This window comes from Dipodomys merriami, unplaced genomic scaffold (assembly GCF_024711535.1).
Source record: "Dipodomys merriami isolate MVZ:Mamm:240054 unplaced genomic scaffold, mDipMer1.0.p SCAF_34, whole genome shotgun sequence".
Taxonomy (NCBI): domain Eukaryota; kingdom Metazoa; phylum Chordata; class Mammalia; order Rodentia; family Heteromyidae; genus Dipodomys; species Dipodomys merriami.
The window spans coordinates 11,661,567-11,689,387 of record NW_027204937.1 but is presented as its reverse complement, the minus strand read 5'-3'; the positions used below and the strand labels follow the sequence as shown (position 1 = coordinate 11,689,387).

Sequence of the window (27,821 nt, the reverse complement as noted above, 5' to 3'; positions counted from 1 at the left end):
TGTTTGTAAGACACTATACCACAAGCTATTTTTTTTGGGGGGGGGGTGTCAGTCGTGGGGCTCCAGTCTAGGTAGTGCTGTCCATGAGCTTTTACGCTAGGCTAGTGCTCTACCACTTTGAGCTACGGTTCCACTTCCAGCTTTTGAGCAGTTAACTGGAGATAAAAGTGTCACAGGGACTTTTCTGCCTGGACTGGCTTCAAACTTTGATCCTCAGATCCCAGCCTCCTGAGTAGCTAGGATTACAGGTGTGAGCCACCGGTGCCCTGCTTCCACAAGCTTTCATGAATGATTTTTGTTTTTTTATAATTCCATGAAGAGTGTATGGCTATTACAAAGATAAGAAAACAAGAGGTACTCAAAGTTACTTGTTCAGGTAGCATACATAACTAACAGAACAGTAGCAAAACTTAGATTCAAACGTCAAAGTCTCCCACTCTTCTTTTAAAATTGAGATATGTTACATACCCATTGCTAATTCAGTAGTTCTTATTACAGTCATGAAATGCGCAACCATCATCACCACCAATAATTCCAGAATACTTTCATCAAACTTCAAAGACTCTATTACCCATTATCCTTCTCCCCAGGACCTAGCTTCCACTTATCTACCTCTATGAATTTGCCTATTCTGGATATTTTATTTAAATAGAACCATGTGGCTGGCTTTTTCAATCAGACTAACACTTTCAAAGGTTTAACTATGTCATAGATTACCTACTTTCTTTTTTATTGTCGGTCGTGGGACTTGAACTCTGGGCTTGGGCACTGTCCCTGTACTCTTCAGCTCAAAGCAAGTGCTCTACCCTGGAGCCACAGTGCCGCTTCTGGTTTTCTAGTGGTTTACTGGAGATAAGAGTCTCACGAACTTTCCTGCCCAGGCTGGCTTTGTACTGTGATCCTCAGATCTCAGCCTCCTGCGTAGCTAGGATTACAGGCGTGAGCCACCAGCACTTGGCCTTATCTGCACTTTTAATAGCTAAAAATTCCATTGTATGGATATATCACATTGTATTTTTCCATTCATCAGCTGATTGACAACTATGTTATTTACAGTTTGGGCTCATATGAAAAATGTTGCTATGGACATTTATATATAAGGTTTTGTGTAGATATATTTTTTCATTTCTTTTGGATATATACTAAAGCCACCCTTTTTACATACTGTTATTTTCTACTTCCTATTAATGATATTATTATACTTAACTTCTCATTATTTTTAGATTAATGTAAGTACTATCAATATATTAAGGTCAGTAGAAATACACTAAAATCAATATAACATGTATTTATAGTATTTTGTAGTACAGATTTTGGTGTTATGAAAATGTAAGTCTAAATCTTACTCTGCTACATTTTGGATAAGCTAATTAACCATTATAAGCTTTAAGTAAAATGTAATATGTGATAATGAAGGAGAATATTGAAAGAGATGAATTGGGTATGCTATTTATGAATATTGCACATGTATTTGTACAGTTAGAGGATCATGGAAAAAATATGGAGAATACATTTCAAATTATTTCCACTGGTTTGGGATAATATACAGAGGAAAGATTCTAATGAGGAAAGAAAAAGAAAAGACTAAAACAGCCAAAAATGCCCAACAAAGACATATTAAGACACTAAAAGCCTCAAAGAAAGAAAACATTTCAGAACCAAGCAAATGAAACAAATCCACTACACACATGGAGAGGTTCTGGATTATTTAAGGTGCAGTGGACTAAGAGTTAGTATGAATACTAAAGGGTTGTCAAACTAGAGCTATGTCAGCATTTGCATTTAGTCATATATAAGGGTTTAGCAAATTACATAAGCAATAAAAGCAAATGATTTTATAGGTTAGGGTATGTACAGATAAAGAAAAAGAAGTCTTGCTTTCTAGTCTTAATATGCTTTCTAGTTTTAATATGAATAGAAAAGTGGCATTAGGTAAATTATGCTCTGAAATCCTCATTTTATTTATTGGTAAAATAAGAACCAGATTTCAGTTTTTAAAGTCTTTCTAGCTTCTGATATTCTGCAGTTCTATGCTCTGATATACAATTCTATGAAATATAATCACTGCAAGTTTTAGTTTTTTAAGAAATCACTTCAAGTGGGGTGCCAGTGGCTCATGCCTGTAATCCTAGCTACTCAGGAGGGTGAAATCTGAGGATTGTGGTTGAAAGCCAGCTCGGGCAGGAAAGTCTTTGAGACTCTGATCTCCAATAAACCACCAGAAAAACAGGAAATGGTGCTGTGGCTCAAGTGGTAGATTGCTAGCCTTGACCAGAAGGGCTGAGGTACAGTGCCCAGGCCCAGAGTTCAAGTCCCACAACTGACAAAAAAGGAAAGAAAAGAAATCACATCAATTCTAAGAATTTGACAAAACAGAAAGTTCCAGGCAAACCTGGGCCTGAAGTAGTCTCAGCTGTCTGTCTTGCTCTGTGACAAACCGATATGCATCTGGTGATAGCCCCATCATTCCATTATCTGAACCAGTCTTGGGTGTGTGCATGCATACTGGACAAGGCTGTGGGTTACATGAGTCAGCATGTGGAGGTCCTGCCACTGGAGATGGTTCTACATTGTTGTGAGGAGAACAAATGCCCATGCTTCCTTGAGGTCTTGAGGTGATAGGACTACTTGAAGAATAGACTGCATTGTGGTACAGAGCTGGACCTCCAGTTGGGTGAAATAAAGAATGCTTTTGAAGGGCTGCAGACTGGAAGTCTTGAATAGATCCTGCTGTATTTATTCCTTGCCAAGAATTGATTGTACTGTACTGAACATGGCCATGATGCTGACAGCAACTGCAAACATTTGTGGGATAGAAAGATGGTAGGGAGGGAGAAGGTATCTGAAGTTCCATTGGTCTTCCTGAATTAGGTGGTGAGAACATAAAATTGTGTGGGTGAGACTGTGGGGCAAGAGAAGACTGCCTAGAATTAAATGTGGATGCTCTTCCGGGATAGTCTTCTTTTTGTATATTCCCAGCAGAAACTGCTTGAAGCTTCTCAGATATATCAGGAGGTAGCACAGTGTGAGAAGATGGTTTGGTACTGTTGTTTCTGAAATAGGGGTTTCCTTTCATATAGGGAGATGAGTCTCTTACTTGGCAATGTCTCAAACAAGCAATGCCCTGGTTTAACTGATTGGGAATCCCTTTCAACGAAGGCTCTCCAGCTTCAACTTCTGGGCTATGTTTCTCATCATAAAGCTCAGGTTGCAATGGCTTCAAGTGTTCAGAGTGGTTCACCAGCAAGGGAAGATTTTCAGTGTTTGGCATTTTCAATGGATTAGACAGGTGATTTGACTCTATGTAATTGCCATCCAACACAAGAGAAAGTTCAGGAACTGATGGTTGGATCTTAGAAATCTACAAAAGGGGAAAAGAAGAAATTTTTAGAGAAATGTACATACTTTACTTTCTTAGGCCAGTATTTCCCAAATATTCTACTTTGTTAAAAAATTATTTATTACTAGTCCTAAGTACTCAGGATGGTGAGATCTAGAGGATCATGGTTTGGGACCAAATGGGGCAGAAGAATCCATGCAACTCCATCTCCAATATAACCAGCAAATGCCAGGTTGTAGAGTGGCTCAAGTAGCAGAGCACTAGCTGAGCAAGCAAATCCCAGTACCATAAAAAGCAAACAAACCCAAACCTAATAATTTCCCAGATTTACTTAATAGTGAGATTGACCCCTAAGCCAAAGCTTTGTGAAAAATCTTGAATTTATGGGGAGGGAAGGTGGGAAAGTGTGTACCTAGCAGTCCTTTCTCTGAAGAAGACTAAAGTCTCCATGGGCTTTCATGATCCCAGCTATGGGGGTATTTTATTTCATAATTGATTTTGCTGTATCTCAGTATTTCCTTTCCCATTTTCAAATCTTTTTTTTTGGTAATACCTGCTGACTCTTCCCTTCCCTACTTACTGATATTCAAAAAAAAGGAGGGGGGATTTCTTCAATAGAACATTAAATGACATTGTTTAGATCGCAGAGTGCAATATAGGAAGCTGTTTTATGTAAGTTTTTACCCTTACTCTGCCAAAAACAATTATTTCATGTAGAATATTCCAACAGATCTAGCTCCAAATGTTGATGCAACTCAAATAACCAGGGATTCTCCAGAAAATGATTTAGAATATTTTTCTACTAAGTGAAGTTAGTCATTTCTTCTAATATCAACTAAAATGAATGGAAATTTGCTTCACCATCATATTAATTTTTAAAAATTGTTATTTTATATGTGTGTTTACTGGTACTGAGGCTTGAACTTGGGGCTTGGATGCTATCCTGCTGTCCCTGAGCTTTTTTGTTCAAGGCTGGTGCTCTACCATTTGAGCTACTTTGTTTTTTTGTGATGATTAACTAGAAATGAGTCTCATGAACTTTCCTACCCAGGCTGGCTTTGAACTGTAATCCTCAGATTTCAGTCTCCTTAGTAGCTAGGAATATAGGCATGAGAAACTGGCCCCTCGTTTCCTATTCCTTTTCTTTGGAAGTAATAGAGTTTGAACTCAGGGTCTCATATACTCTATCATTTGAGCTGTGCCCCAACTTTTTTTTTTTGCTCTGCTTCAGTTATTTTTTGAACATGATCTCCCATTTTTGGCCAAGACCAGCCTCTGGCCTCAATCTTCCTACCTACTCATGAGAAATTGGTACCATAAACACACATATCTGGTTTGTTGGTTGAGATGAGGTCTTAACTTTTTGCCCGGGCTGGCCTGGAATGGCAATCCTCTTGATCTTCATCTCCTGAGTAAGTGGGATTAGAGGGATGTACCTCAAGTGTGTATACACTCAGCCTTCTATTCATTTTTCTTCTAAAAAGATAACTAGTTCAGTTAAGATAAACAACAATTCTAAAATAACCCACTGGTTTGCAGTAATTGAAAAAATACAACAGTGGTTATTAACAACTCACATCTGAATACAAGTAGATGTTTCCTCAGAAAATAGTAATAAAATTAATGTCAGATGGCTTTGGTAATAGTATAGATAAAAGATTCTAAAACAAAATCACACTAATCAGAATCTCAGGTTCACTACTCACCAGTTACGTGATTTTGGACAGGGAAATAAATCTATGTCTTAGTTTTCTCTAAAAATAATAATTATATGTATCTAAGGAATGTACCCTTGTATATAGATCCAAATAGCTAGAATAATGATATATTTATTTTTATTTATTTATTTATTTATTTATTTATTTATTTATTTATTTATTTATTTAGGTTGGTTGGTTGGTTGGTTGGTTGTGGGGCCTGAACTCTGGGCCTGGGAGCTGTCCCTCAGCACTTCAGCTCAAGGCAAGCACTCTACCACTTCAACTACAGTGCCACTTCTGGTTTCCTGATGGTTTAATGGAGATAAGAGTCTCATGGCCTTTCCTGCCTGGGCTGGCTTTGAACTGTGATCCTCAGATCTCAGCCTCCTCGGTAGATAGAATTACAGGCGTGAGCCACCAGCGCCCGGCTTTAGAATGAAAGTTAAGTAAGTTTTAGTAGTATTACTGCTATAACATGAAGAGACTTTCAGGCCTCTCACCACAAAAGTAATTCATTAGAGGATCAGTGATACCTTCTGACTCACTGGATGAGGACTAGGAATTGGTCTTGGAGAAAAATCTTCATCTTCAACACCAGAGTCATGATCGTTTATTGGTATTTTCCCAGGAGGTAATTTTTGGGAAGACCTAAAGAATAGAAGAAAAAAGGAAAATGTTCAAGCTGAACATAGTCACACACACCTATAGTCCCCCAGCACTCAAGAGACAAAGGCAGCAAAATTGTGAGTTCAAAGCTACCCTGGAATACATGACAAGACTCTATTTCCAAAAACAAAACAGAGCAAAACAAAACCTAAACCTTCAACAATTTCATTTTCTTTCTTCCTTTTTGAAACTGAATAACGTTCTTTAATCAGTAGTATTTTGAACGTCTAGTTCAGTACCTAACAGGTACAGATTATTTTTTAGGTCAACATAAGTTTATCAGGAAAGCTAATCTACTCTAACTCATGCTTACCTATTATCTTTTGCCTAATTGTGATAAGCTTAATCTTTAATGTGAGAATAAATCAACAGTCACTGAGACCCTTCTGGCTGACCACACTGAGGAATATAGAAAGAAGACATGGTACTTACTATATAAAGTTTATAATGTGGGGATAGACATGTATACTTACTATATTAAATATACTGTATTAAAAACATTAACTGTGCCACTAAAGAATTACATTTTCCTACATACTTATATGTGTAGTGGGAAAATACTCTGAGACACAGAGGTATCACCTCCAATTTAGTCACTGTATCATAAATGGTAGGCTGCAGCTGAAAATTTTTGACAGGGCTGGAGATGTAACTCAACGGAACAGCACTTGCATAACAAATGCAAGACCCAGGATCAATCCCTAGCACTACATAAAAGAAAAATGTTGAGTGTTATATAAATGTCAAAAGCTGAAATTGGGAAATGGAGCTGTGGTTCAAGTGGTAAAGCCCTAGCCTTGAGCAAAAAAGCTCAGGGACAATAAACACAGTACTGGGGTTCAAGCCCCTCCATACCACACACACACATACACACAGACACACACACACACCCCCTTCCATACCCCATTCAAGCCCCTCCATAACACACACACACACACACACACACACACACACACACACACACGCCCTTCCATACCCCCCCCACACCTGATATTAGAGCACGCCCTTCCATACCCCCCCCCACACACCTGAAATTAGAGTTTAAGATTTCTAAAATGTGATGTTTCTGTGCATCCTAAGTTAGATGAAGTGTCAATAAGATGCTGTAAGGAAAAGATAAACCAAAAATAAACTAAGAAAACAGAATTAATGAAGCTCTAAGAAAGCATCTTGTTTCATACAAGTTGAATTCCTCCTAGAAGTTGTCCTTCTAGAACAAGAAATCTCAAAGCAGATTTAAATCTCTGACAGCAGAGATTTGTAGACCAAATCTCGGTTTTCTCTAGAGACACAAAATCTTCCTGTATAGGGTAGTACAATGAAGCAATGAGAAGGTCTGTGTGGTATATTGAAGCAGATGGATCGGGTCTGCATCAGTTCTACGAAGCTCTCCTATAAGGTCCGAGAAGGTCAGGGAAAATATAGAGTAGTATCTCATGTGCTCAGTGCATAGTATCTCATGTGCTCAGTGCATCATGGCCATGACACAGAAAGCCAATGATCTGAATAGGGTTATAACAGTAACCTGCACAAACCTCTGAAAGACAGAAATGCAAACATGTCAGCAGATAGATGAGAATCCTATCATTCTTCTCATCTGTTCTGGTAATACTGTTAGTCCCCTCCACATTACACATAACCCTAGCAGAAAAGGGGTTAAAAAAACCCTTTGAATTGACTGAAATTTATTTCTATAACCCAGTAGAATGAACATGGGTTCTAAATACTATAGGCTAGAACACAGCACCCAGACATTATTCAAACACTACATGTAATGTCTCCATGGAAATATTAGTTATGAGACTAATGTTTAAATCAGGAAACTCTGAGTAAAGCTGTATTCTTTATAATATGGATAGATGTCATCCAATCAATTGAACATCTTAAAGGAAAACCAATAACTTCTCTGAAAGGACAGAATTTTGCAAGCAGATCACCTTTATTCTCAAAATATAACTTTTCCTTGAGTCTTCAGCCTGCTAGCCTACCTTGCAGATTTTGGACTTGCCAAATCTCCCAAATTTACAGGAGTCAATTCCTTAAAATAAATATATGACTCTACCTACAATCCTATTACTTCTGTTTCTCTGGCGAAGCTTTAGTAATATGAATGAGTACCTTCTTTACCACAAAGGTAGACTATAATGACTCAAAAGTCACAAGACCTTATTTAAGATTCTCCAAATGTATGTCATTTAAAAGTTTCTAAACAAACTTGTTCTTTTTTAGGTAAAGGAGTTATTTTTATGGTGGTTTATCTGATAGACCCATGATTAAAACTACAAGAAAGGAAAGAACAAAGAAAAGACACTAAATAAGAAATAAAAAGGTATTTCTTTCTTTTTTCTTTTTCTTTTTTTGGTGCTATCCTGGGTGCTTGAACTCAGAGCCTAGAAACTATTGTTGAATTTTTGTGCTCATGGTTAGTACTCTACCACTTGAGCCACATCTCCACTGTGATTAATGGGGGATAAGAGTCTCCTAGACTACCCACCAGGGGTGGCTTTGAACCTTAGCCTCTGTAGTAGTATTATGGGTGATAAGCCACCAGTGTCTGGCAAGAGAGGTACTTCTTAAGCCAAGTAATTTCTTTTTCTTTTTTGTCTGTCATGGGGCTTGAACTCTGGGCCTGAGCACTGTCCTTCAGCTCTTTAGCTCAAGCTAGACTCTACCACTTGAGCTACAGAGCCACTTCTGGTTTCACGGACTTTCCTGCCCGGGCTGGCTTTGAACCGCCAGCCTCCTGAACTGATCTCAGCCTCCTGAGAGCTAGGATTACAGGCGTGAGCCACTGGCGCCCGGCCCCAGGTAATTTCTTGACTAATACCTTTTGGCTTTCTTGTACAATAAATCAACTCATACGAAGACAATATCAGAGCTGTCATTTCATCAAAACTGCCACCAACAACACGGTGGATTAAAAAAACATTCATTTAAAGCAAAGGCACTTAGGGTCATAGATTTTTTTTTTTTTTACCGTTTTTTTAAAACGTTTATTTTATTGTAAAGGTGATGTACAGAAGGGTTATAGTTATGTAAGTAAGGTAATGAGTACATTTCTTTTTGAAGTGTTACCCCCAGGGTCATAGATTTATAAACAGTTTTAGCAGAAATAGAGAGCTATTTCATTACCAATGAGTACATTTAAAAGTAAGAGAAAAAGTACACATTATAATAAAGAGTAATTTTTTTACCTTTTAATAGAAAGATCCTTGGAAATCTTGCTGAAAAACTCTGTTTCTACATCTTGGCTTTCAGCACTCAGTTCAAAGTGGATTGGATTTCTTTCAGAAGGGTCAACATTCTGAAATGAAGTTAAGTCATACTTTGAGATCTCATGTAAAGTAAAACACCAAGAAACTATAGTTAGATGAAAAGTAGCTCTGAAGCATGGAGGAGGGCACTTCTGATTTCTGTAACTGTAACCTCTTTTAGAAAATGTCCACTTCCCTGAATTGTAACTAAAAACTTAATCATCTGAGTTATATAGCTTAATAACTAAGGATTCAATAAATTTAACAAGTATAAAGATACCATCTAAAGAATGAAATGATAAATGATGTCTCAAAAACAGAAGTAATTGTCATTTAAGATAATTAAAATTAAAATTTTATTCCTGAACAAATATAACCAATAAAGGAACTCAAGAAAAATGTTAAGATAAGATCTGAGTGGATGAGGCTGGGAAGATGGCTCAGTGGTAGAGCACTTGCCTTGCATGCATGAGGCCCTGGGTTCGATTCCTCAGCACCACATAAGCAAAAAGAAAAAAGCTGGAAGTGGCGCTGTGGCTCAAGTGGTAGAATGCTAGCCTTGAGCTGAAAAGCTGATGGGCAGTGCCCAGGCCCAGAGTTCAGGCCTCACGACTGGATTCAAAAAAAAAAAAAAAAAAAAAAAAAAAAGATCTGAGTGGAAAGACAAGTTTTTTAGAAGCAGTTGGTGTTTTTATAATAAAAGGTGTATTTTTCTTATTGGTATAACATCTAAGATATATAATAATTTTATTAAATAATAATAATCTTTAAAAATAATCTTAAAAAATAGTATTTAGCCAGGCACTTGTGGCTCCTGCCTATAATTCTAGCTACTCAGGAGGCTGAGATCTGAGGATTGCAGTTTGAAGCCAACCAGGACAGAAAAGGCCCTAAGACTTTGATCTTCAATTAACCACCAGAAAACTGGAAATGATTATGTGGTTCACAGTGGCAGAGCACCAATTTTGAGCAAAAGAGCTCAGGGACATACCCAGGCCCAGGAATTCAAGCCCTATGACTGACCCCCCCCCCAAAAAAAAAGTGATCTTTAGATTTGGGTACCAGGGGCTCATATCTGTAATTTTAGCTGCTTAGGAGGATGAGATCTGAGGATTGTGGTTCCAACCAAGTCCATGACACTCTTATCTTCTTTTTTTTGGTCAGTTATGGGGCCTGGGCGCTGTCCCTCAGCTCTTCAGCTCAAGGCTTGCACTCGACCACTTGAGCCATGGTGCCACTTCCATTTTTTTTTTTTTTGTTTATGTGGTGCTAAGGAATTGAACCCAAGGCCTCATGCATGCAAGGCAAGCGCTCTACCACTGAGCCACCTTCCCAGCCCCACTCTTATCTTCACTTAACCACTGAAAAGCTGAAAGCAGAGCTGTGGCTCAAGTGGTAGAGCACCAGCTTTGAGCAAAAAAAGTCAGAGACAGTGCCCAGACCCTGAGTCCAAGCCCTGGACTGGCACAAAAAAGTAATCTTTAAGCTAGAAGTGGTAGCACGAATACTAGTACTGCTCTAGGCTAAGGCAGAAGTACAAGGTAGTAAGACTGCCCCTTGTCAAAAAAAAAAAAAAGTTATCTTTAAATTTAGATATTTCTGGTTTCAAAGATGTACTTTTTCTGTGGTCATTATAGATGCAATTTTATATATTTTATTAGATAAAGCAACAACTTATTTAGATTCTTTGAATTATACTGTATAAATACTGACTTTGAATTGTGAAAAACTTTATATACTATTCAAAAAGATAATATAGTTATGAGAAAGAAAACACCAAAATCATGAGATCCTCAGGAGCAGAAATTGATACAACTATAAACTAAATATAATTTTCAAAGATTTCAGAATAACATGGATAAGTTATTCTGTGATAACCTTTAGTCTAAGGCCTAAGATTTACTAAAGAAAAACTAGCCATAAGTAAAAAAATCTACTATTCAATAAATAAGTAAAGCTTAACAATTTAAATTAATATTTTAAAGGATAAAGGACAATGAATTTCAACAGTCCAAATGTAACCCATAATAGTCATAATATATTGGATACATAGGTCACTTACATTGAAAACACGTAACGTTTCCTTGCTGGATAGTAAGTGAAAATGAAGGTCAGAGGTCCTTCCATCGCATGGGAGACATTCATAAAACTCAGGTTCCTTATGTGTCAACGAATAAAGAACTATGACGAAATGTCCAGATTCTGAAAAAACCCTGCATAAAAAATATTGTTTAAATGTTAGAACTTTAAAACTTAATGAAGATAACAGGATTATACTGAAATAACTCCTATGTAAGGCTCCAAATAGATCAAGTAAACAGTATAATTTTTGGAAGAAAACTGGAAAGCAAGTCTATGTTTTCTTTTTAATTTATTTTTTATTTGCTTATTTTTTTGTCAGTCATGGGGCCTGAACTCTGTGCCTGGGCCCTGTCCCTCAGCTCTTCAGCTCAAGGCTAGCGCTCTACCACTTGAGCCATAGCACCACTTCCAGCTTTTTCTGTTTACGTGGTGCTGAGGAATTGAACCCAGGGCCTCATGCATACAAGGCAAGCACTCTACCACTGAGCCACCTTCCCAGCCCCCTTTTTAATTTAAAAAATGCATTTCATTATGTAAAATGTATAGGAATGTATAAAATGGAAAGTGAAAAAGACACTATTCACTCTCCTATTTAGTGGAAGTACTTCCAGAATTCAGGCATGGTAGCACACATCTGTAGTCAATGCCTACATGGGAGGCTGAGGCAGAAGATCATGTAAGCTAATAAGTTGAAGACCCAATTGAACAACATACCAAGACCACCCCATCTTAAAACATTTCCCTGAGTATCAACACACACACAAAAAAAATTGTCTCATGCTTCAGACTGAACACAGAATGAGAGATAGAGTGCTTCAAAATTCATTTTACTGAACATTTACTGTCAATAGTAACTTACAACAAAATCAATATTAATGATAAAACTATACTAAATCAATAACATTTACCTTGTCTTGGTTTTATCAATAAGTAACACTTAACTTTTTTTTTTTTAATCAGTTGTGGGGCTTGAACTCAGGACCTGGGCACTGTCCCTAAGCTCTTTCATTCACAGCTAGTATCCTACCATAGATTCACTTCTGATTTTTTGGTAGTTAATTGGATATAAGAGTCTCATAAGCCGGGCGCTGGTGGCTCACGCCTGTAATCCTAGCTACTCAGGAGGCTGAGATCTGAGTTCAAAGCCAGTTCAAAGCCAGCCCGGGCAGAAGAGACCATGAGACTCCTATCTCCAATAAACCACCAGAAAACCGGAAGAGGCACTGTAGCTCAAGTGGTAGAGCGCTCGCCTTGAGCTGAAGAGCTGAGGGACAGCGCCCAGGCCCAGAGTTCAAGCCCCACGACCGACCAAAAAAAAAAAAAAAAAGAGTCTCACAGAGTTTCCTACCCTGGCTGGCTGTGATTCTTAGATCTCAACCTCCTGAGTAGCTAGGATTACAGGTGTGAGCCACTGGCCGCCTGGAACATTTAACCATTTTATTTGTTTTGAGATAAGATCTTGTAACCTAATCAAGGCTGGGCTAGAACCATGTATGTAGCCAAAACTATCCTTAAAGTTACAATCCTCTGTCTCCCAAATGCTGGGATTATAGGCATGTACCACTGTCCTGAAAAATAAAACTATTTTGCAAGAGATGAAATAAAATGTAAAAAAATCTAACTATGAAACCAGCTATAATAGCATCAGGCATGGGGGCACAAACCTATAATTCTAACACTCAGGAACTGAGGCAGGAAGATCTTGAGTTTGAGGCCAACCTCCAGGACAGCCTGAATTCTACATTAAGACTCTACCTCAAAAGAAAAAACAAACAAGCTGGTCTTAGTAACATATGTCTGTAACCCTAGAAATGAAGGAGGTTGAGATCTAAGGATCACGGTTGGAAGCCAACCTGGGCAGAAAAGTCCAAGAGACTTTATCTCCAATTAACCAGCAAAATGCTGAACTAGAGAAATGACTCAAATTGTACAGCACCAGCCATGAGCAGAAAAAACTGAACAAGAAGGCACTGAGTTTAAGCTCCAGTACCAATATTAAAAAAAGTATTTGAAGAAAATGTAAAAAAAATACAAAAGATACTTTACTCAGTAATACTTCTAAAATAGGAAAATCTTTTCTTTTCTTTTTTTTTTTTTTTTTTGCTGGTCATAGGGCCTGAACTCAGGGCCTGGGCACTGTCCCTCAGCTCTTCAGCTCAAGGCTAGCATTCTACCATTTGAGCCACAGCGCCACTTCCGGCTTTTTCTGCTTATGTGGTGCTGAGGAATCGAACCCAGGGCCTCATGCATGCAAGGCAAGCACTCTACCACTGAGCCACCTTCTCAGCCCCAGAAAATCTTTTCTAAGTAAGACAGAAAAAATAATTTAGGGCCTGGGGATGTAACTCAGTGGTAAAGTGCTTGCCTCACATGTACAAGCCTTTTTATGTGAGCTCCCAGCAGGGAAAATAAATAATAAATAAATAAAAATATTATATAAATTTTAAGTGAAACCAATATAAGATAAATGGGTAAAGACAAAAATAAAATACGTAATAAAATAATATTACTTGCCTTTCTTGAATAGAAGAATTGAATACATATCTCAAACAGCAAGCCCATACCTGAGGACTATAGATGTGTATAATTCCAGACAGCCAACTAAAAGAAAAAATGGAAATTAAAATCTATGGTAAAATTGGATATGGTGACATACACCTGTAATCTAAGCACTAGGAGCTCAGGCAGGAAGAGTTTGAGATCAATCCTCAAAATAATGAACACAAAACAAAACAATATAGTCATTTAAAGATGAACATTTTAGATTAGGTATTTCTCCTTATGTATTGGAAGATATTTGATATTTGCCAGAAATATATTGAAAAGTCCTTCAAATAAGGAATCTATCAGCATTAGAGGGATAACCTATAGACATCTAGTATAGTATTACTATAAATAAATAGTATCTACATACAGAAAAAACAAGTATGTGTTTCTTTCTCTCTATCCTGTTCCACCTGAGATGTAAAAGAGAAAATGGTCCAGGGGTGAGAGTAGAATGCCAGAATGAATTAGCTTGGAGTGTAAAGATTGGGAACTAGAGGAGCCTGAGTTGTAGATATGATTCAATGCTGTAACATACAGAGATGGCCTGAAATACAGGAGGGTCTTAATGTTTACTTAGTAATCAATAAGCCATGGATAATACCAGAACCACAGCACAAGACTACTAACAGATTTCACAGTGTAGCGAACCCATATCAATTTTCATTAGCTTTGTAATGCCATTTCCTAACATGGATTCCCTTTCCTGTCAATCCAAACAATTCAAGGTCCAGCTCAAGTTTATTGTCTATAAGAAAATTTCCATTATTGCTCTATTACAAATACTAACAGTGTTCATTTTCTACAGTGCTCACTTCACAGTAACTTAATCATTTATTTTTCTATGTGAATATTATCATTCCACTTTTGATTATAAATTCCTTGAGAAGGAGCTTCAAGCAAAACATAATACCAAACAATAATGTTAAGCACATGAAAAACACTAAATAAATACTGAATAAATATAAATTCCTGAATAATATGTCTAAATGCCATTAGCCACTAACTAAAAAGAAAGCTAATGGAAATTTCTGCAAGATTGCCTGCAGTACATTTTAAGTAGCATTATTTTGACTACTGGGTTCTTCAGTGTAACTACTTATAAGACAACAGGTAATGTCAGAATAATGCAGGTTCTAAGACTTTAACTTCAACGATAAGGATTCAGTTTTGTCTGTTTTACATATAGGAGTTCATTCTAAATCTGGTCAAAATCTTATTTTAGCTGATTCAAAATCCCTATTAAAATAAGAAAGCTGCCTCATGCTTATAATCCTACATTTGGCTAAAAAGGCTTTCATGAGCAGTATAGTACTTACATTCCCACTAATGGTAGAGAACAAACCTTGGGATCTGATTCCAGTAAAAGTAACAATTTTCGGGTTTCGTCCATGGTAAGATACCTAAACAGAAGATATTTATGTAAAAATAATTTTAGCTATGTATTTTTGACCTTAAAGAGGTAATCTCAGAAATGGAGTATAATTTAGGTAGGGGATATGATTCAAAAGAGTAGTCTCAGATACATGTAAACACAAAGAAGAGTTCAACTCACTTAACTCTAACAGAGGACTCTAGTAAGAAAGGATTAAAGAGATTTAATTTAAAATTCTACCTACCTATTAATAGGTTTTGGGTTTGTTTTTTTTGTTTTTGTCAGTCATGGGGCTTAAACTTAGGGCCTGGACACTGTCACTGAGCTCTTTCGCTCAAGGCTAGCATTCTACCACTTTGAGCCAGAACACTACTTCCTATACCTATCTATTAAAATGGTCATTAAAGATATACTTTTAAAAACGTTTTATTCCTTAATTTTACTTACAACTTACTTTAACCTGAAGTGTAAACATCAAAGTAGGCAGTATCAGAACTAATTAGGTTACACAGGGAAAACTGAATTTTTTGCTCCAGGAAGTGTTTTAGCATCTAGGTAATTTGCCAAGACTTCACACTGAAAGTGCCTGAGTTAGGAGAAGTATTAACCAAGTATTTATGTGCCATATTCCTCCAACTTCTCCCAAAGGGTATGATAAGAAAACCCAACACTTATTTTCCCAAAAGGACAATATACTATATTTATACTTTGTTATAATAATTGACAGTAGGTTTTAAGTATATGAAAAATCTGGTTGGGGTATAATACTGTACATTGGCATGCCCAAGGGCTACAGATCAATAATTCAAAGAAAGGAAATTTTCTGCTGCATAGGTACAAAGGGAAACTAATTTTGTGGTTTATGTTAATAAAAAAATTCCCAGTTAAAAAGCACTTCATTATTCCAAAAGAATTAAGTGTTCTTTCAAATACTTTTTTGAATATCAGGTCTTTGACCATTCCCTGATTATGGAATACAAAATTATTTCTTTTGTGTTCCTTTAACTAGCAACTACCACTCTGCTCAGATTCTGGGATTGAAAATGAGAGTTGCTTGCTACTACAGGGAGAAATTCTTTTCTTTTTCTCATCCTCTTTTAAAGGATAAGACTTGGAGTTGAGTATACCTTGGCGAGCACTTCTCAGGCCTCTGGAAACTTAACAGGAACTGAGGCGGAGTCAGTGGGACAGGAAGCCAGAAAGGTAGTGAATGCCAGAGCTGCTACTTGTTAAACTTTAAAGCACAAGGTGCTTATATTGTTCAACAGATAATTGATAAAGCAGATGAAGATTCAGGGAAGTAGCCCTGCTGAGAACTAGAATGCACGCATTTTGACTACATTTCCTAAGGAACTAAGGGATAACAAGCTGGAGAGGACTCTACTCCAGATATGTAAGGAAACCACCCTCAAGTAGCTGGCAAGTTGGTATGTAAGAGTATTACAAACTTTTAATGATCTCCTTTCTCTGCATATTATACATGAAACATTCAGCTTCTCTTAGGTTCAATTAGTCAGATTGTAGTTAAAAAAAGAAAACAAAGGCAAAGATGACCTAAAACCTAAGAAAACCCATCAATTTTAGTAATTTTACCTATTTAAAGAAAACTTTATGGGCTGGGAAGGTGGCTCAGTGGTAGAGCGTTTGCCTTGCATGCTCAAGGCCCTGGGTTCGATTCCTCAGCACTACATAAGCAAAAAGAAAAAAGCCGGAAGTGGTGCTGTGGATCAAGTGGTAGAGCGCTAGCCTTGAGCTGAAGAGCTGAGGGACAGCACCCAGGCCCAGATTTCAGGCCCCATGACCGGACCCCCCCCCCCCCAAAAAAAAAACAACATAAAGAAAACTTTATTCTGAAATCAGCTGGATTGTGGTTCAGTGGTAGGGCGTGTACATATATGTGAGACACTAGGTTCACTTCTTAGCACACACACACACAAAAACCAAAACAAATCTTTTTTTTTAAACATTCCCCTAGTTATTAATCAAATCATCAGATCCCTGATATATAAACTGGTTACACAATTGTCTCATATAACATTATTCCAAAAATACACCAATGGAACCAACTTAAAAAGTTTACATTAACGTAAACTTACCCATATTTATAGGTACCTTGAACTTGAGAAATATTCAGATTACTAGCCAAGTTTCTTGCCAGGGCTGTTGGGATAATAGGAATGGGCTTCACGGGTGTGCATTTAAACTTATTTGCTGGAGTTACTGCTGCCCAATGCAAGTCAAACTCCACAGTGTCCAAATCCTCTCTGGAAGTGATCTGAGCTCTGAGAGAAAGCAGCTTAGCACAGTCCAAGGAATCTTTGCTACACACGTGGTGTTGTATGGCCTGAGAATCAATATTATACAATTATTTTAGGTTTGACATGTATGCATGTCTTTAAGGTTATTTAACACTAGTACCTATACACATATATCTTGTGTTAACAAAATTAAATTAGTTCTGATTTCTGTCAGATATTTCTTCCATGCAATGAAATGGTTGTATGAATTATTATATGAAGGCAAATTAAGAATTCTGTTCCAAGCTCCAAAACATACTTCCAAATAAGTTGTCCTAATAGCACTTCCAATTCCTTATGGTGGTATTGGGATTTGAACTCAGGACCTCATGTTTGTTTGGTAGGCACTTTGCCTCCAGTCCTTTTTAGTACTGGCTATTTTTGAGATAGACTCTGACTTGGTGCCCAGGCATAAGCCTGGGTTATGATCTGACATCTATTTTAGGCTTCCTGTATAGCTGTGATGACAAACACACATCACCATGCCCAACTTCCTCCACTGAGATGAAATCTTGTGAACTTTTCTGCTTGGGTTGGCCCAGAACCAAGATCCTCTCAATCTCAGCCTCACACATATTTAGGATGACAAGTACATGCTACTATGCCCAGCTATTGGTTAGAAAAGGTGTCATGTGTATGCCTATACTGGCCTCAAACTATAATTCTCCTGATCTTAGTCTCCTAAGCAGTTAGGATTACAGCTACCAGCATCCAGCTGGCACTTCAAATTCTTATGTTATCCCTTATAAATATTATCCACATAAGAAAAAAAGGATATAAATTCTGAATTCAGCCTCAGAGAATCTCACAATTCTTTTTTTTTTTTTTTTTTGGTTGGTTGTGGGGCTTGAACTCTAGGCCTGGGCACTGTCCCTCAGCATTTCAGCTCAAGGCTAGTACTCTACCACTTGAGCCATAGGGCCACTTCTGGTTTTCTGAGTGGTTTATTGGAGATAGAGTCTCACCAAGTTTCTTGCCCCAACTAGCTTTGAACTTTGATCCTCACATCTCAGCCTCCTGCGCAGCTAGAATTACAGGCATGAGTCAATGCCCAGCTACTCTTCCTCTTTTGAGTTCTTTCTTGTTACAGCAATTTGCCAAGCATTTACTCATGCCCATAGTATCATTTAAAGTTTTAGTGCCACTATTCTACTGTAGGCTAACACATCCTCTTTAACACTAATCTCACTACTGAACCAGCCTAACTTCAGAAAGCCTGCTCTACCAGATTAGCTGTTTCTGATTTGATAGTATTTTCCTCTTTTCAGAAACCTTAATGAGCCCAGCAAGGTGGTTCACACCTTAGTCTCCCTACACTGCAGACAAAGACACAAAGACATTAAGATTATAATGAGGTAGCCCTGGGCTATAAAGGGAAGCACTGTCTCTAACATAAGCAAACCCCAGGGGACTAGCCACCTGAGGCAGAATACTTGCTGGCCTCCTAACTCCATACTGAAAGAAAACTTTAAAGGCTACATGGCCCCTATAACACAGTTCAAATTCCTTAGACTAATACTCAAGGTTCTCTATAGTCTGGCCAAACTAATATTCCAGCTTGAGCTAACACAATTCCACATCCTTATAGCTACCCTCAGTACAGCTTGAACTTTCCTGTCTTGGTCACACGGCTTCTTTTTCTGGAATGCTATGCATACTAGGATCTCTACCCTTAGAAACTAATATATTGGATTTCAGATCCACAATAATTCAATAAAAAATTACTGAGTACCTCTCAAATATGAACTTATTAAAATAATTTTTACTATATATGATTCTTCTGTTGATTGAATAAAGTTATCAATGAGTTTTCACCTTAAAAGCTGAACTGAAGTCATCTGCATTGTGAACTGCTACTTCTCTTGAACAAAGTCCTTGAGTATGAACTTTGCAGTTGACCAAAAAGTCCCCAGGAAGAGAAGCAGTAGGAGTTCTTTCTAAGCATTCAGGCACTTCTCGCCCAGGATCAAAGCGATCTACTGCCAATGTCACACCTTCTTCATCTAAAGAACAAGAATAATAACTATTACTTAGCATGCTAATTAAAAACATAAATCAACAAAGCAAGGCAAAATTTTAGCAAAACCGTTTATTCATTCCAACAGTGTACTATAAAATCATACTTTGAAAAGTGGTTTGGAGCTGGGGATGTAGCTCAATTGGCAGGGGGTTTGCCTAGCAAGAACAAGACTCTGGGTTCAATACTCAGAATCAAAACCTAACCAAAACCAAACCAAACCAAACCAAACCAAAGTTTGCTTCTATATTCTTTTATGTGACTATATTGTGAAGTTTGTGATGGGTAATTTTACTTATTTTTGTATCTTTGGTACATAGTAAAGAAAATTAGCACAAAGCACATACAATAGCTGGCTGAATCAACAAAATGCATTGTATTATAGTCACAGAAGTAATTCTTTAAAGTACACTACCTTCATCCACTGTGAAAGAACCAATTAAAAAGCACGGCGTATTTTTTTTATTCTGCTTAGCATGACGATAAGCAAGTCGGATGATCTTTTCAGTCACCATAAGTTTTGGATTTCTGAAAAATAACATTAGTCTTTTATGAATGTTGTGAATTGGATTTTCTGAAAAATGTTCATGTTATGAAATGTCACCTAGAATATAGCACGTAACTTTTACAGTGTGCACAAAGATCATTGTCAGGAAATGCCAAGGTCAAAGGCAAGGAGTAAAGAAGGCCACTTGGAAACTAGAATGGCAATAGCTCATCCAAAGCAATAATTATCCTCCTGGCACTTGCCTAACTTTAGGAACCAGAGAATGAATTGACAAACTATGCAGACCATTTGCTTTCGTAAAAAAAGTTTGATTGTAATAATCAGATCCATATGTTCACACATTATTTAAGAGCTTCAGATAACAGCATTAGTGCATAAAGAATATAAATAAACTTGATTAAAATGTTTAAAGAACTATAAGAGGAAATCAAAATATGTGCAAGAAATAAGAAACTAAAAAAAAAAAAAAAAAAAAAGAAGAGCCAGGTGCGAGTGGCTCACGCCTGTAATCCTAGTTACTCAGGAGGCTGAGATCTGAGAATCGCAGTTCAAAGCCAGCCCGGGCAGGAAAGTCCATGAGACTCTTATTTCCAATTAAACACCAGAAAACTGGGAAGTGGAGCTGTGGTTCAAAGTGGTAAAGCACTAGTTTTGAGTAAAAGAGCTTAGGGAAAGAACCCAGGGCTGGGAAGGTGGCTCAGTGGTAGAGCGATTGCCTTGCATGGCTAAGGCCCTGGGTTCGATTCCTCAGCACCACATAAGCAAAAAGAAAAAAAGCTGGAAGTGGTGCTGTGGCTCAAGTGGTAGAGTGCTAGCCTTGAGCTGAAGAGATGAGGGACAGCGCTCAGGCCCAGAGTTCAGGCCCCATGACCGGACCCTTCCCTCCTAAAAAAAAAAAAAGAACCCAGGCCCCCTGAGTTCAAACCTCACCATTAACGCCTTTGCCATTATCATCTCCATCACCATCAACACCACCACCACCACCAAGAACAACAACAACAATGAAACCACAAAAAGGCATAAATTTGAAAAGAAGCATTTGGAACGTACAGAGATTTAAAAAAATACACTATCAATTAAAAATTCAAAACATTATATAATCAATTGGAGACATGTACATGGGTTTTATTTTATAAACTAAGCATACTTATGATGAATATTCTTTCACACAACACATACACACATACATATACATATATATATATGTATATATATGTATATCTATGGAGTATGTACTTTTCTTTTTGGTTGTGGGGCTTGAACTCTGGGCCTGAGTGCTGTCCCTGAGCTCTTCAGCTCAAGGCTAGCACTCTACCACTTGAGCCACAGCACCACTTCTGGTTTTCTGGTGGTTAATTGGAGATAAGAGTCTCACGGACTTTTGTCTGGGCTGACTTTGAACCATGATCCTCAGATCTCAGCCTCCTGAGTATCTAGGAGTATAGGCTTGAGCCACTAGCCTGGCTTGATTATGTACTTCTATATTTAACAAACCCAAACCGGGGATATGGTTTAGATGCAGTATCTAGAATTCTCAAATCAGGACCTGCCTATGCAAGATGTGGGGTAGAAAGCAGGGGTTCCCATCCCCAGCACCATACCCCCCCAAAATAATACTATGAAATGGGTATTATTACTGATCCTTGGACCCTCTTTTAGGTCACATAAATAAGAAGTTGTAAAATCTGAACTTAACACTCTAGATTGTCTAACTCCATTTAAACTATCTGAAACCAATGTAGCAAAAATCTATGTGACTTATCTCATAGTTTAATCTATGAGCCATTTCCAGGCTGCAGGTGTGGCTCAAGTGGTGAAGCACTAGCCCAGCAAACGTAAGGCCCTCAGTTCAAACCCAAGAACTGACCAAACAAAACCATGCATCATCTCACTGTTAACTGTCAGTAGGCCTTCCCTACTATTTCCATCCTTCATAGAATACTTTCAGCAAGTCTTCATACAGAAAGTCTCAATGGATCTATTTTGTATTACTTTAAGTCTTAAATGTCTCTCTTCTGTGTCTAAGACCCAGATATTTTATATTCCTTCTAATTCAATCTACTCAAAAATGGGTAGAGCTCAGTGGCTCATGCCTGTAATCCTAGCTACTCAAGGAGGCTGAGATACAAGGACCCAGGTTCAGAGCCAGCCTGGGCAGAAAAAGTTCCCATGAAACTCTTATCTCCAATTTACCACTCAAAAACCCTAAGTAGGAAGTGGCACTGTGGCCAAAGTGATAGAGCACTTGCCTTGAGCTGAAGAGTTCAGGGACTGTGCCTAGGCCCAGAGTTCAAGCCGAACAACCAACAAAAGAAAAAAAAAGAAAAACTGGAAGTAGAGCTGTGGCTCAAAGTGGCAGAGCACTAGCCTTGAGCAAAAGAGCTCAGGGACAGTACCCAGATCCTAAGTTCAATCTCTGCAACCATTCAAAAAAAAAAAAAATCAGTTCAAGCTTCCTAATGTTCTACATGTTTAAGCATGATGAGAACCTTTCAGGTTTTATTTTGAATATGGTAATGCTCAGAACTTTATATGTTCAGAATTTTCCCATGAAACTGAGATTCTCATTTTGTTTAAGGCTTTCATGGAAAAAGCAAACAAATGGGAACACAAGTTGAACACCTTTTATCTGAAATATTTGAGACCAAAAGTGTTTTGATCTTGGGATATTTACATATTTAGTGAGATATGCTTGTTGATGGGACCCAAATCTAAAAATGAAACAAATTTATGTTTCGCACATATAGCTTGAAGGTAATCCTATACACCTGTGTGTTGTACATCTTCATTCTTCATCTTCTCTCTCACTGGCATCTGTGCCACAATGTTGCCATCAAACACATTTTAATTTTTGGAGATATCAGATTTCAGATTTGGAAATTAGGGATCCTCAACCTGTAATTGGTCATGGTACTCAATTTTGCCTTAAACATCCTTTTATGACTTAGGTTTATACTAGCTTGGTTTGAAAAAAGAAAAGTTCTTATACCTGTAGTAATTAAGATGCAAACAGACAAAATCTCCAATTGGTGTTGGGTTCCAAAGGGCTAGCTTGGATGGAGGAAAGTGGAAAGGTACCATCTTGCTTGAAGGAAACCTTTAAAAGAAAATTTAAAATAAAAGCACAAGGAAAAGAAAATTGGTAGAGATTTTGTATTAAATAGTTAATTATCTTTGTCAGGCCAGGTTGTATTCACCCACTTATTTAGGAGGGCGAGGCAAATAGATGGCTTGAGCCCAGGAGTTTTTTTGTTTTTGTTTTTGTTTTTGGCAAAAGATTGGAACAAAGATGAACAAATGTTGCTATAGATGTGGAGAAATGAGAGCACTTATACATTGTTGGTGGAACTATAAATGCGTACAGGAATTCAACGAAAGTATCAGAAAATGCTGTATTCCATACTCACTGCAACATATTCACAATAGCACAGATATGCAATCAATCTATGTGTCATGCTCAGAGAAATAAAATACAGTATATATGTACATATATATAATATAGCTATTTAGAGCTATATTATATATATGTACATTTATTATATATATATAAATATATATTTATTATTTATTATATATATATTTGTGCCAACACGGAGGACATATGGTACACAATTTTAACTGAAATAAGCCAGACAAAGAGCCAAATATCTCACTCTGATGTGGAATTTGAAAAGCTGATCTTATAAAAGTACAAAGACCAATGGTTATCAGAGGCAAGGCAGGGTAGCGGGACAAGGATGATGAAGAGACTGGTCAATGGGTGCAAAATTAGTTAGAATAAGTAATAGTGTTCTATAGCACAGTAGGGTAGCTAGTCAACAATAGTACGGTACATAGTTCAAAAAGTGAGGAGAGGATTATGAAGGTTCTTGACAAAAAGAAATAGCAAGTGTTTGAGGTACTAGGTATACTAACTAAATACTGGGATTTGATTGTTGCATCATGTACACATTAATCAAAACATCACACTGATTGCAGTAGTTCAAGTCTATAATCCTAACTAATCAATCTGATAATAAAATTTTAAAGAGAATATACTGAACTTGTTACACAACTATACTTCCCAAAGGACAGAAGGTGACAATTTTTCAAATAACAGATGGCACAGGTGAGATGAGGCACACCTGTAATTCAGCTTTCATAAGGTGGGGCCAGGAAGATCTCCAGTTCCAAACCAGCTTGAGCTATAGATCAACATCTTGTCTTAAAAAACAAAACAAAAGTTGGGAACATAGCTCAAGTTGGCAGAATGCTTGCTTAGCAGGCATGAGGCTCTAGGTTCAATTTGTACTACCACCAAAAAAAAAAATGTATATATATATATATATATATATATATATACAAATTAAAACTTTTTAAGAAGAGGTGGAGTATAACAGAAGGGACAAAATTAAAGCAACAGAAACATGATAGCCTCATTGGGCCGTGTTTCCCATTGTCTTCATTAAGAACATCTGGTACAAAGGAAGACAGATAATAAAGAGAAAATACTGACACCCCATGGGTGCAATTCTAGTTTTTAAGAACAACAAAATCCATATGTCAATATTAATTGTCCTTCCCTAGGGGAAAATGGAACAATACATGATCCAAAGAACCAAATAACACAAGCCAGTCTGCCTGGTCCCCAAAGTAATAACAGACTGAGTAAATCAGGAGGCAGGTAGGAAGCTCCTCCTTCTTATGCCACTTAATAGGAAAGGTTAGGAACATTTGAGGAAACTTGGTATACCTAATTGTGGATTACCACTAATGAATCAGTGCTTAGAAAGAAAGAACCCAGTTACTTTTGCAATCTTCTAAATGTAAATAAACACCTATGTAGATTTTAGTCTCAGGACTTCAGATACTATTACCCTTGATTAAAAAAAAAAGATCTCCTATGCAATTAAAATAAGTGAAGGAAGAAATGGAACTAATATTTGCTAAGTGCTTACTAGTATAAGTAGATCCTTTAGCATAATAATCCTATTTAACCTTTCACAATAATCTGTAAAACAGAGACTTCCATCCCTGTTTTACATGAGGAACTGAAGTTTATTAATTAAGTTGATTAGGGAATCCCACCTTATATATGGAAGAACTGGCATATGTGCAATAATTTTCTTGATTCTGAAGACTATATTCTTTCCTCTCTTCCAAAGTACCTTTGCAAGTTAAAGTGAGTAGCTGTGAAAAAAATTATACAAATATTTCTATGCTGCTGTGATGTCATATGCCAGTCCTAGCCTTTGAGGGTTAGGTGAGAGGATAACTTGAGTCTACAAGTTTGAGTCCAGCTGGGGCAACAGAGTGAAAACTAGTATTGAAGGAGACATAATTCTATACCTGGTTTTCATCTGGGCCTTCCCAAGAGGATATACAGGTTGCATGATATTTGGTGAATGATTTATGCAACTTAAATCCTCAATGTCCTAGAGAAATAAGAAAATATTATTAATGACAAAAACACCGTTGAAACATGATTTAACCACATATTAATAAAATTACAGGCAAAATTAGATTAGTTATATTTGATGTGACAAGAGGATAATAAAATTAAATGCTTGTGGTGCTGATCATTTTCACATGTTAGACTCATTCTTCCTAAAAATGCATGTTGATTTCACGCAGTGAAATCTTTCAGTATATCTCTATTAATTAAGAAAGTCCAGATTTTTTTAATGATAGGCTAATGTTTAATGTTCAGTAAATTGGACTTTACCTTAATGTTTGTTGGAGTACATTCCCGGAGAGGCTGAATATATACACACAAACACATAATTGCGTGCGTGCACACACACACACACACACACACACACACACACACACACACATACCAATGGCACATTAACAAAAGTTAATATAGTTATACAAAAGAAGAGGTATCCAAATTAAGCAAACTGAACAATTACAAATGTATCTGAATTCACCCCCAAGAAATCTAACACAGTTGTAAATCAAAGTAGAAACACAAGAAATGGGAAAGCACAGATTTTTATCTCACCATCTATCAATTTTAACTTGGTGAGCTCAGCAAGTCATATAACAGTTCACAATCCTTATGATCGTCTTCCCCACATAAATGTGCTTTCCATGACACCACCTTAGCTGAACTCAGCAAGCCCTCAAAGAAGTCACTTAAACGTTCCCCAGAGCAGCTAGACAAATCTGATCAAGTTATTCTCGAGATCCAGAGTCAAAGACCTCTATGATTCGATTCCTTTTTAGCCTTCCAACCATCTCCCACTCATGCCAAAGGGAACTACTTGCAGTCGTCCGGGTCCAGTTAGCACAGGCTGGCCCTGTGCTGGTAAATGTCCATCCTCCTTCCCCCATCCAACCCGAAGGTCCGTACCTCCTACCCAGGTTCATAGGACAGTGATCCGCCTCGCAGCTGACACCGTACTTCCAGGGACCTCTCCTCCCAACTTCAAAACACCATGCCAGGCACTGTAAGGCGATTCAGGATGTAAGTTCCCAGATTTCCACCGCGAAAAACTTTAAATGGCAGGTGCCCGACGGCTAACTCTTCCATACAACTCAATACACATAATACCGAAGGAGTGTGGGGTCCACTTAATGTCTCCCACTAGCTCTCCATCTGGTCCTCCGCCCCCGGGAGGAATGAAGTCAACCCACTACAGGGCCCCGAACATTTTACCCGCCGACCTTCCTCCGGTTCCACAAACGTCCTACTCACCGTTACCTCGCCCATATGGGGTGTGTTTGTTGGATCAAAACACAGGTCGGCTCCTAGGAGCTTCTCAGGTGCCCCGGGCCCCGCCTCGGATACGTTGGGGTCGCGGGAACCAAGGCGGCAAACACCGGCTCGAGAAACCGAAGGGCGCGCCGCCCCTCCTGACTGGTTGGAATCCCCGCCAGTCAGGAAGCAAGGGCGGAGCTAAAGGCGTCTCGTCAAGTCACCACTACGTGCTACTATGACAGCCAATCAGGGCTCTTCATAAGTTCCGCGCTCTACCAATCCCAAGGTTCTTAGGAGAGGCGAGGAGTTCCTGAATCAGTGTTCCGAGGATTTAAAACCTTCATTGCGTCAACGGTTAAGTTCCGGGGTAAGGCGGGCTTTGCGCGCGCAGTACAAAGCCCAGCAGGCTGGATCAGGAGGGGAAGGAGGAAGTGCTGGCTGCACCGGTGCTCCCCGGACACGAGAGCTCGCGTTCTGGAGAAGTTTCCGCAGCAGCTTTCCCACCCTCGCCTGCTCCGCAAGTCAGTGGTGCTTTTCCTCTCCCCTTTCTATTTCTCCCCACTGTTGCCTGTTATACTAAAGTAGGTCCTTTAAATACAGATAACGTGAGCAGCTCGCCGGGCGCCCGTGGCCCACGCCTGTAATCCTGGCTACCCGAGGGGCTGAGGCTTTACGATGTGGTTCGGTGACAGTCTGAGCTGGACAGTTCGTGAGACTCTTATCTCCAGTTAAGCGCCAAAAGGCTGGACAGCGCCCAGGCTCTGAGTTCAAGCCCCAGGACCTGTACGAAATAATAAACAAAAAACAAACTGTCCCTGAACCCTTAAAAATGCCTTATAGTTGCTCGCTTCCCTTAAAGCCCTCTGTAATTCAAGTGGCAGTGTGCCTGCTTACCAAGCCCGAGGTCCTGAGTTCAAACCCCCATACCGCCGGAAGGAAGGAAGGAGGGAGGGAAGGAAGGAAGGAGGGAGGAAGGAAAGAAGGAGGGAGCAGATGTCTCTCAATAAATATAGAAAAATTCTCTTCCACCGGCGGGGGAGAGGAGGGAGTGTTGCTGGTGGCTCACACCTGGATCCAAGTTTGAAGCCAGCCCAAGCAGATAAATACACTATTATCTCGCTGGGGGTAGCGTGACTCATGTGACTCAGCTAAAGGTGCTGAAAAAGCCAAATGAGAGCATGAGGTCCTGAGTGCAAGCCCCAAAGCTGGCACCAAAAATAAATGTAAAATGAAACGATTGTTTTTATTTCTGAGTACGAAGTGAGAAAGTGTCCTAAGGAAAAAGTGTGACTTACATTTATAAACTATATTTACCTATCCTGTGTCGCGCGCGCGCGCGCGCGCGCGCGCGCG

General features: G+C 38.4%; 1 protein-coding gene across 5 annotated transcripts in view; it reads right to left on the bottom strand.

The window, feature by feature from the left end:
* The window catches only part of Stil (STIL centriolar assembly protein), a 52,502-nt gene that overhangs the window by 16,455 nt on the left and 8,226 nt on the right, over positions 1 to 27,821 (bottom strand). Inside the window, exons 1-12 of one of the 5 annotated variants that reach the window (XM_069987287.1) lie at positions 26,466 to 26,627; positions 25,112 to 25,197; positions 22,773 to 22,880; positions 19,691 to 19,803; positions 19,074 to 19,261; positions 17,058 to 17,305; positions 14,906 to 14,989; positions 13,557 to 13,643; positions 11,023 to 11,173; positions 8,901 to 9,010; positions 5,574 to 5,688; positions 2,393 to 3,361 (exon numbers count right to left, since the gene is read on the bottom strand). In XM_069987287.1, the coding sequence (XP_069843388.1) occupies positions 2,393 to 3,361; positions 5,574 to 5,688; positions 8,901 to 9,010; positions 11,023 to 11,173; positions 13,557 to 13,643; positions 14,906 to 14,989; positions 17,058 to 17,305; positions 19,074 to 19,261; positions 19,691 to 19,803; positions 22,773 to 22,880; positions 25,112 to 25,197; positions 26,466 to 26,480 (2,274 nt within the window). In that variant the 5' untranslated portion in view covers positions 26,481 to 26,627. Of the gene's footprint in view, positions 1 to 2,392; positions 3,362 to 5,573; positions 5,689 to 8,900; positions 9,011 to 11,022; positions 11,174 to 13,556; positions 13,644 to 14,905; positions 14,990 to 17,057; positions 17,306 to 19,073; positions 19,262 to 19,690; positions 19,804 to 22,772; positions 22,881 to 24,850; positions 24,896 to 25,111; positions 25,198 to 26,465; positions 26,628 to 27,821 lie in introns of those variants that run through there. The other 4 variants (XM_069987288.1, XM_069987289.1, XM_069987290.1 and 1 more) reach the window with 4 other exon arrangements.